The sequence below is a fragment of the Oryza glaberrima genome, chromosome 4 (assembly GCF_000147395.1).
Source record: "Oryza glaberrima chromosome 4, OglaRS2, whole genome shotgun sequence".
Taxonomy (NCBI): Eukaryota; Viridiplantae; Streptophyta; class Magnoliopsida; order Poales; family Poaceae; genus Oryza; species Oryza glaberrima.
Genome location: NC_068329.1, coordinates 8,283,146 through 8,294,242, shown reverse-complemented (window position 1 = coordinate 8,294,242; position 11,097 = coordinate 8,283,146). Strand labels below are relative to the sequence as shown.

Genomic DNA, 11,097 nt, shown 5'->3' with positions numbered 1-11,097 from the left:
AGATTTAATGTTACCTTAATTACTCAACTATTTTACTGTTTTGCTTAATAAAATGTTTTACAACCGCCTTTATGCAAATAGCCACAAGCCATTCTTGAATCCCCTTGCACGTCTGCATCGTTGGTGTGGCTTGCTGAGTACGGTGGTTGTACTCAGCCTTACTATTATTCCCCCTTTTCAAAAGTGTGGTGCTTCTGAGCTAAAGACGAAGTTAGAAGACCAAGGCTTAGACCCCAGTTGAGTTTTGCCCGTGGAGTGGAGCTGAAGCCCCGCTAGGATCGCCTTTTCCGCTGCTGCTGCTTTCTTTTCGGTGTGAAGACTAAGTGCCTCTTTTGTAAGTATTTTATGCTTTATTTACGTTTGGAGCTGTATATTACTTGTCGTTTTGTGTACCCTGGCTGGTCCTGACAGGGATTTAATACACAAAATAGTCTGGAAATTCGGGCTAAATTTCTGGGCGTGACACACGTGATAATAACGAAACCACACAAAATTAGTTGAGAAGGGTCCACCAGTGATGATGTGGAAAATTTTGAAATTTTGGGAACTAAAATTTTAGGCATCTCTTGGAGAAGGTGGTGTTTTTTAGGCCAAACTAGAAAATTAACGCGCCTTATGGCGCGCTCAGCATCTAACCCGTATATATTTTATAGAACACATTTAAAAATACGACATGTTTCAAATGAAACATGTTAATTTGTTTTACAATATATTTGAATTACTAAGATGGCTTGAAAAAAGTTGTCATTTTCGCTCTGGATGGTATAAATTCCCACATTAGTCACTAAGAAATAAAAAATATTTGGACCATTAGATTCAAACTGTGTACATACAAAATACAACTGTAGCTATAGAAACAAAAGCTAGTAGTTGTATATGAGATCCAATCATATTTTAAAAATCTATTGATTAGAAAATACAATTTTATTTTGAAAATAGAATTTATATTGAATATAGTTCTACTTTTAAAATTTAGCATGATGCAATTTACAGAACAATCCCTTAGTTTTTAATAAAACATGAAGTAAATCATATTATTATGGAATCCTTCAAAAACCACTGTTTTTCATCCAAACTGTTCAAGGCTCCTTTGTTTGTGTAAAATTATAATTGAATTGTCTACTGAACTAAATTATATAATACATGATTTTTTAAACACTTAGAAAAATATATCTCAAATGTAATACAAATCACGAATCTATTGTTATCGCACATATTTCTAACCACATTATTTATATTTTAGACCGGGCCATATATTTTGTTGCCTTTTCCTTTTTATGGCCATACCGGTGAACTCTCTCAACCACATCTGCATCCTGCCAGCCTGCAAGTAGTAATACACACACATATGTTTTATGAAAGTATTATCTCCTGCCAGAGATAAATATAGGCTCATACCAAATATATGGAAACATATCCTAATAGGACTCTTTCTATTATAGGTATATATATTGAGAGAGATGGCTCGAGAGGTTGGTTGATGTATTCATACACATATATGAGAAAGCAATAACACTGTGATGCCTCTCCCTATATCTGTGTTCATTGTTCATCTATTGTGTGCATGAGATCGTCGTCTTCTACTCCGGATTAGCGAATAGGCCACTAGTTATTCAACATGTTATCAGCACGAGTTTGCTCCTTCCGCTGATCTGGATAAGCGTTTTTACTAGATCAATTTATTTATGTACTAATCAGATTGATCTTTTGTGTTTATGCATGTGTCTGCCGTCGGCCGAGATGATCGCCTCCGCATGTAGCCGCGCACCGCGGCAGCCCGGAGCAGCAAACCCGCCGGCGTCCTCACTGGAGCCCCCAAGCCGCTGACACATGCGCATGCACATGCGCAGATTGCAGCTGCAGCAGCCATATGGACCTATCCAATTTCAATTCACTAATGCGTTTGCATATGTACCGATACGTATCTAACCACGATTGATCTATCGTTTTGCATGTACGCCATCGGTCGATTTTCCTCCTGCATCGTGCGAGGCACCGCCACCAGGCGTCCACACGTCTCTCGTGCCGGCAACCGCGCGCCGCACGCCCACGCACGGAGATGTTGTGACCAGGCTGCTCGATCGCAAACTACACGTGCAAGCCGCACGAGGCCGACCAGCGTGTACGTACTGATCTCCATCAAATCAGACTAGCACACATGTATATGTGTGCGATCTGATCTGCATACACGCATATGGAGATCTTCCACGAGCCCGTCATCCTGCCAGTGCTGGTATACGCTATGCAGATGCATATGCGGACCGCTAACTTTACCCGGGTTAAACAAGATAAGTTATTGTTTTTATCTATTCTAATACTTTGCAGTAGCAAGAGTAATATGCTAGATCATACCTCTAGTCGTTTTATTTTCTCGCGTGAATAGATGTATTTGTTCGGCCTTTGCGCCGACTCTTCACTTGTTATATCGCCGACCACGAAGTTCGGTACCACGCGCCCGAATGCGCGTACCGTGCACACAAGAAAGTGCACATACATAATCCGTTAAATTGAACGCCGGAGTGTTGTCCCGAACGACGACACCTCACACTCGGTAACACACGACACCACCTAGAAGTTGTCGTCTATCTGGCTAACATAGTCGCTGATCTATAAATATATTAACACACTCGTCATCGCTGATCTTATGGATCAGTGTGCTTGGGACACTGTTGGTTGTGACTTGTATGTTAATAATCCGTCATATTGCTATCTGTATGAAGTAGATGGTAACAAATCCGAGTCATCGGCAGCTGCATGCGCCGCCGCCTGCGCCGCCGCCGCCTGCACGTAGCGACATCCTGACGCCACCGCATGACGTCTTCCCATTTGTCAATGGTTGCCGAATCAATCCAGAGACTTTCCCTCGTTCATCCGCCATCTGAAACGCCGACTCGACGGTCTTTCGAGGCCATCCGCAACACAATTGACGGCCGCCGCTCGTAGCGATGTCGAGGAGCTTACGCCCGCTTCCCGTCGCCGCCGGTACGCACGGCATGCCTCCCGCTCTACCGCACGCGGCCGGGACGAGGGTCGAAGCCGCCGTGAGCTCCCGCCGTCGATAGCCGTCCGCCATGCCGGCCTGTATGCCGAGCCGAGTTTCGTCAACACGTAACATGGAGCTATGATTGTTGGATGCCGGTCACGGCCTGATGCCAATGAATGCCGGTGTCGGTGTTACTAGATGTTGCACAGCCGCTCCGCCTCTGACTATGGCAACTTGCCATAGTCGTCCATCTCTACCGTGGGCTCACTAGCACGTTTGCTATTGGTTCCATCCGTCATCTCCATTGAAGAATGGCAATTGGATCATACCTCACCCACTTCTTGTGGGAGAAGGTCGTAATAGCCCATTGGGCAACATATGAGATGGGCTGGCCAGGTTTTCAAGCTAGCCAGTATAAGGAGGTGGGCCAAGTAGAAATTGGCCTATTAAAAGGAGTCGGGCACGAACCGTGATTTTGGTCCGAAAACGGCATTTTATTTCAAAAGTCCTTGGTTTCCAAGGCATTATGCGGAACTCGGAAATTATGTGGAAAAGTCCTATGGGACATTAGAAACTACGGGGAATATACATTCGCCATTTATATTTTGAACCTTCATGAATTGGGTTTACGCCAAATAGAGAAGAATTAAGGATTTATACCTTAGTCCCGTATTTCTAAGTTTTTGCTTTAACTATTTAGTTAGTTTCTTGAATAACCATAATCAATCCTAGAAACATTATTTTTAGGCACAAGAGCTTCCATGGACTTGTGAAACCTTTGTTTTAGCACCCCTTTTGGAAGCATCATATTTTATGGTTTATTTCCTGGCAATTGTTTGTTTGGGGTAATTGATTGTTCTGCGGGTTAGTAGTTCTGTAAATTACACATACCTTTGAATAGCAGAAAATCATGTTAATTGCTAGGATTGTAATAAAAGGTGTGTATAGAAAACCATTCTTTACTATTTTGTACTCGTTTTGTGCACTTTATTTACTAGAAGTAAACCGGTAGAAAGTTGCATAAAAGGACATCATGTAAGTAGTTGCATGTTGCAAATACATTTATTGGGCAAATGAGTAATAGAATTATTCATATATCTTCTCTTTGTCTAATTGTCGCCACATTTGTAGAAGGCACAATTATATATTCTCCGTATAGAATAAATGTATACACTCATCATGAAGAGACTATATTATTGACTTAGAGATATTTGTTAGTGCATGACTATCATAGAAGATAAGCTACAACTAATTTATATTAATTGTGTCCAAGTAGATACAATGTCATCGAATTTGCGAATATATAGACAAGAAGTCTATATGCCAATATGCCCTGCACCAAAATTATCTATCAAAAAACTATGTACCTATGCAGTGTTTATAGTTAATTTGATTGATAATGTTATGTCCATCTTCCACGTATAAATGAATTTACAAATGAAGTATTGTTTTTATGGATGTATGCAAATTATTTTGAGTAAATTGGTCATTTGCATTTGAAGCAATTTTGGCCTAGATGCAACATGTTTAGTTGTTAGAATTGATACACAAGAAGCTGTATTTCTGTCAACATGTGCATTTGCACGCACATATATGACTTATACTATTAGTATGTTCATGAAGAACATGCATACTCAAAATTTGTGGAAGGAAAGGAATTTGGTGTATTTGAATTTGATGTTCAACTCAGGGAGAGATGAAAAGTAATGACAGTAATCTTGCATTCGTTCTTTTGAGATAGTATTTTACAATACACGAGTTACATTATAGTTTAGGTTAAGTTCAATATGAAGAACATGGTTAAGCTCATGTAGAGCATATTTATCTTTTGCTTTAGGCATAGAAGCTTCTGCATTAGATTACTGAATATTTTTTTTATACAGGTCAACTCACCTTACCTATATTGCTTTTTTTTTACCTGTAGTAATTCTTTAACCTTTTGTGGAATAAAATTGTGAATTGTATGTCTAACATTGAATGTAAATATTTGTCTTGCCTGTTATTTGAAGTATTTTTGGTGAATGTATTCTTATTATCCACTAAGCCTCAATTAACCATGTAGGTTGGTAGTTCTAAGTGCATTGACGCCATATTGGCATACATGTAAAGTTGTTTACTTATGCACATGAACAATTAGAATATTTATGTTTAAGCATTGAAGCTTAAATATATCCACCTGCAACCACATTATTTCTTTTAGAAAAGTTGTACCATGAAGTTACAACAAATATGTGGGTTTCACGACAACTGTTTTGTAAGTTTTCTTATGATTGGCGTGAAAACGGGGAGGAATATGTGTATTTTGCAAATTAATTCCAGAATATTTGCAATAAAGAAGCATAAGAAATTGTGGATATGTGGCAGACAAATTGGTGTGTTATAGGTCAAATGCTAGAAGCAAAAATAGCCCAAACTATTAGCGAATCTTATTTGGGATAATTATGAATTATTGTCATACAACGAAGTGTGTTATTTATTGGCCATTGAAAATTGCATATTTATCAAGGAAGTATGAAATTGCATATAGCTATTTGAAAGCTATAGGTTTACTTGTAGTAAATAATATCCTAAATAATTAATGACCTTTTGGATTCGAATGATTCTGAATGATCAAATGACACCATATTTACTTTGGCGTAATGTAATGAATAAAAGTTAGACATGTCACCCAATTAATTTATTGGCATATTCAAGAAGAATAAATATTCTCGTAGAATAATGTTTGGGTGATTTGAAAAGTTCCATGATGGTTAAACTATGTTCATAGATTAATGTTTTAGTGTTATAGTTATGTTCTTGAAGACATCATGAAGTTATATAATACTAACACATCCATCTTATGATCATATCTATGTTGCATAAATATAAACATGAAGTTTATTGATCCAACTTAATTCAAGAATTGAATATAGTATGAGTAATTGGATCAAGTCTTGGGCAAATAAAAAAAGCTAGAAAATAGAGTAATTTTGTCGACTAGTGGATTTTTGTTTGGGCTTCATTGTCGCAGAATAATAACTCTCTATGAATTAGGATAACCTACAGTATTAGGGATGTGCAATTTTTCATGCCATTGCATTAATTTTTATGTTAGCTCACTGCATATAATATCTTTACCCCCTCTATTTTGTATAAGTGCGTGTTCAATGAATGAACATTTCCCTCATATATCACCACCATAGCATACATATATAGGCCTCCACATGAAGTTGGGGATATAAATGGACCGAATTCCATTAATCCAGTGCCTATGATAGGGGATTTTTGTGATATGCTATTAGATAAAGATCGAATATCGGCATCATGGGGAGAAAAGCCCATGTGTTAAAGATGCCTTATATTTTCAAGAAGAAAAATATCTTTATAAGTAAGAATAACGCACAAGCCAAACTAGACTAGAAGGTTTAGTTTATTCTCCTGTAAGCCAGAAGCGGGAGCTTGCCAGATAATTATGAATTAAAGGAGTAATCAGAAGTTATGTTTACTTGTAGTAAATTTTCTGCTCACAGTGGTATACCCCAGGTTTTGAATAGTATATCCACAAATGCAGAGTGACATGTTAGTCAATGTTCTAAAATCTACGGGGACGCCTGCGGATTCTAAGATCTAACGACTATTGTCAATGTACCCATTAATAACTCCTTACAACTCATGTATAGTAATCACCATGAAGGTGAATTGCCTCATGAAGAGGTTCATCATGAAGATGAAAACCCAGAATTAAAGTGTGCACATCTATCTAATTCTGGGATGCGGAACAACCATACATCTTATGTTTGGGAAATGACTAAGATATGGTTTATAATGAATTAACCTCACGGAATGAGTATGTGGAGAAAAGAATAGTTGAGACAACATCGCCTCTATGATTGCTAATATTTCTCTAATGAGAATCCGGATCCGGAACCAAATTCTATGGCAGAGTTGCATAGTAGCACTCATATCGGGTCTATTGAAGAAAGCAATGAGGTTGAACCATAGTCGCTAAATAAGTTTATGTGAACATGGAAGTTCAGACTTAATAGGAAATGAAGTGGCGAAAAGCGACGGTTCATTTGGTCTTGGAAAAGACCGATATTCTCCTACTATGAATATATTAAATTCCGCTATATATATATATATATATATATATATATATATATATATATATATATATATATATATCACTGGCAAAAGGCATGAATGAATAAATGATATGCAATTTATGGGTTATGAAAATCCATATGAAGTTTTCACTAGAAAGAAAACAATTTCGCAACATATATGTAAATCTCATACTAATTAGTGTCATGAAGCACACTATATTCTCATGAAGAGAATTGCAAGACTCGCAGAAGAGTTTATGATGACTCACGAAGAGTTTTTCTCCTAAAAGCGAGAATATTTCTCATATCAGAGAAAATGACTTCCGGAAGAATAAGTTGATCCCTGTAGGACTACGCTAATGTATGAATTACCGGTTAATCTCCATATAACACTGATAACTCGTACTCCCATGAAGTGGACAGACCCGTTCAAACGAATGAATAGGAAAATCACATCCACTAGCATGCAAGCGGATCGGTAGTTTTCTACATACTATGAAGGTGTAAGAATTTATATATCATGAAGATATACTTATTTATGGTATTTGGCAATCTTATTAATTCCCCTAATACCAAAATATAGACCGGTTTATGTCACTCTAAGTGGTTTAAGCTAATTGTTAAAGATTAGTGAAACAATCAAATTGGTAATGATTGATAAATCCACTAAGAGAAAGTTGCATAATATTTAACCTCTTGTATTGAGCTAATTATTTTCTACATACCGCATATGTGTATCGTTGCAACTTATTTTCCCATAGTCCTCCGTAAGGATAAAACTTTGTTTGTATTGCACATTTGAATAAGTGGTTATACATATTGCTCCTATACGTTGATTTATTTCTCATGTTCATAGTAGAACTTATAACGAAAGATTAAACATTGTGGTAATTTTATTATCATTGTTTTACATATTAATAAAAATGTGGTTTTGACATTGGAACATGAAAGTTTCAACGGATGTCTTATTGAGGGGGAGCATATATGCTAAAACATCGATTATCATACTTAAGACTTGGAGGTCTTATATTTGATTTACCAAGAATTAATCAAATTAATCATTGTTTTGATAATTTACCTTGAAGGTTACTACCGCTATATTGTTGTGTTAATCCAAATTGATTAATATAATAAAGCATATAGATCATTAGCTATTTATGAAGAATAGTCGATCTTAAAAATTATGCGATCACGAAGATCGTGTGTTGTACTCTTTTTCCCTTAGTGAGTTTTTCCCTTAGTGAATATTTCTCACGCAAGGTTTTTAACAAGGCAATAAGTGCAATATAACTAGCGTATACGATGTACTCTTTTCTCCTATTATTTTCTTCCACTAGGTTTTTGGATGAAGTTCTTAATGAGACATGTGTATAGCACGGTATTCGCCTAAGGAGGAGTGTTATGAAACTATTATCTCCTGCCAGAGATAAATATGGGCTCATACCAAATATATGGAAACATATCCTAATAGGACTCTTCCTATTATGGGTATATATATTGAGAGAGATGGTTTGAGAAGTTGGTTGATGTATTCATACACATATGAGAAAGCAATAAAGCTGTGATGCCTCTTCCTATATCTGTGTTCATTGTTCATCTATTGTGTGCATGAGATCGTCGTCTTCTACTCCGGATCAGCGAATAAGCCCTAGTTATTCAACAGAAATCACCAGGGTCCTCTCAAAAGTTAAAATCATCGCATGGCGTTAATCCACACTGGACTTTTCTGGATTTTTTTTTACTCACCAAAGAGACGTGTCAAATAATTAAAGAGGAACTAAGTACCAATCAGCTGACAATAAAGCTTTAGTTATATATAGAGAGATACGAAGGGTCACCTTTCTATGTTCTCAATCTATATTCTCAAAGAGAGGTAAATTTCTAGAGATTATACCAGATTGACACGTGGCAAATTTAGGAGATGGTTAGCTAATTTTTTTCAGGCTGCCATATGGCCCAATAACATGCCACTATCAGCACCCTACAATCGGTATGTAAGATTAGCTTTTGGCTGTCCCAATATAGGATTTTTGGGGCTTTAATTTTAGCCCTCTGTTGAAGATGCTCTAAGTGACCCAAGTATTGATAGGGAGGTTTAAAAGGAGATAAGCATGATGGGGCCCGACTGTCATCGAGGTATTAGGAAGAGATTAGGAGGGAGATTACTGGGCAAGATGGATTAAGGGGTGTGGGCCCACATGGTCCCATTTGTCAGGGTCTCTTTCTCTTCTTATCCCTCCCTTCTCTCGATTCTTCCTCTGCTCTATCTCGTTCCCCTTTCACACGCGTGCACGCCCGAGCGGTGGTGGCTGGCGCGCGTCGGCGCGGGCGGTGGCCAGGCGACGGCGGCGCGGCCGTGGTCGGCTGAGCACCGGCCGGCTCGGCGACCGGGTGCGGCGGGGCGGCCGATGGCGGGGAAAGGAGAGGGCCGGCGGTGAGGTCCCACCGGACCGAGGCAAGGCGACGCTAGAAGGACGCCGCGAGTGATGCAGAATTGCAGACAGCGGTGAGGAACAAGGGTGGAAGCGGCGGCGTAGGAAGGAGGCTGCTGCAGGGTTGTCCAGCCGGCGGACGAGGGAAGGCGACATCCGGCGGTTCTTGGCCGGGCACAGAATACAGAGTATTGGAGGAAACCAAGAACAATAAAGAAAACGGCAAAGTTCATTTCATGAGTTAGATGGAAGCGCCTCACATCTCCAGAGACCTAACCATTTCTTATACTACACCATCAAGGGATACAAAGAACTTCGCCTACTCAAGAGAACTATCTAAATAGGGAGACATAGCCGAGGCAGCCTTTGTACAGATCCTAAACACCAACCATTTCAACCAAGAGGAGACCTACATAGCTATCAACCAAACTCCCAACTCAAGCTGCAGGTGCCTTGCGGGTCTTCTTCGCGGCCGGCGACCGGACGGTCTTGGGCTTGGCCTTCGCCTTCGCCGCCGGAGACTTCTTGGGCATGGCGACCACCTTCTTCTCCGGCGCCTTGCGCTTGGTGCCAGCGGCGGGGGCCTTCTTGGGTTTGGCAGCGGCGGCGTCCTTCTTGGGTTTGGCGGCGTCCTTCGCTGGCTTCGGCGCTGCTGCCTTGGGGGCGGGGACGGCAGGCTTGGCCTTGGGCGAGTCCTTGGCGGCGTCGGAGAGCTTGTAGGAGGCCTTAACCTTGACGAGCTTGCCCTTGGAAGCGAACCCGCGCAGCTGGATGGAGAGCATCTTCTTGTAGTTGGCCGGCAGCGACGCCCCGTGCTTCTCCTCCATGTACTTGGCGATGGCGTGCGCGCTCGAGCCGGTCCTCTCCTTAAGCACCGTGATCGCCTCCTTGATCATCTGCGCACACACCGCCAAACATCGATCACCAATCACCCCCAAATCCCCCGATTCCATCCAATCAAATCGACCGAACCAAAAAAAATCGAACGAAACAAAGATTGATTGTTCACCTCGAAATAAGGCGGGTGGGAGGAGCCACCGGCGGCGGCGGAGGGCTTTGCCTTCTGCTTCTTCGGCGCCGACGCGGGCTTGGCAGCGCGGGAGGCGGGCTTGGCCATGGCAGGCATCGCAACTTCGCAAGCAGACCGCTCTGGAACTACCACTACTCTCTCTTGGGTGTGCTTTTGATTTCGAGACGAGAGCTGGATGGGTTCGTGGGGACTGTGTCGAGGCTTATTTATAGCCTGGAGGAGGACCGATCCGGTGGGATGGAAATGGCGCGCTATGATTGGCCGAGACGGGAGCGTCGCGGATCGTGATCCGTGGGAGGAGGGGTGGGAGAATAATGGCCGTCGGATGGGGATGCGCGCGGATTCGCGAGGTCCCCCGGTGTGCGCCGCCCAGAGCGGGAAATGTGATTTCTATCTGTCAACAAAAACGCAGGGGCACGGGTCGGTGGAACGCGTGCACGGTGGGCCGGTTGCACGGGGGTCTCGGTCGAGGTTGCCAAGAGCGCACCGCTGTTCCGTGGAACTGGTGCAGGAGAGACGGTGTGAGGCTGTAGGTGTTCGCGTGGTTTCTGGCCTTGGGTTTACGGA

General features: G+C 41.1%; 1 protein-coding gene across 1 annotated transcript; it reads right to left on the bottom strand.

Moving 5' to 3' along the window:
* Positions 1 to 9,711: 9,711 nt before the first annotated feature.
* LOC127769453 (histone H1) lies at positions 9,712 to 10,708 on the bottom strand. The gene is made up of 2 exons (XM_052295038.1): positions 10,510 to 10,708; positions 9,712 to 10,396 (listed from the first exon to the last, which is right to left on the bottom strand). The coding sequence occupies exons 1-2, from the start codon at positions 10,624 to 10,626 to the stop codon at positions 9,938 to 9,940; spliced, it is 576 nt and encodes a 191-aa protein (XP_052150998.1). The 5' UTR covers positions 10,627 to 10,708; the 3' UTR covers positions 9,712 to 9,937.
* Between the last annotated feature and the right edge of the window lie 389 nt (positions 10,709 to 11,097).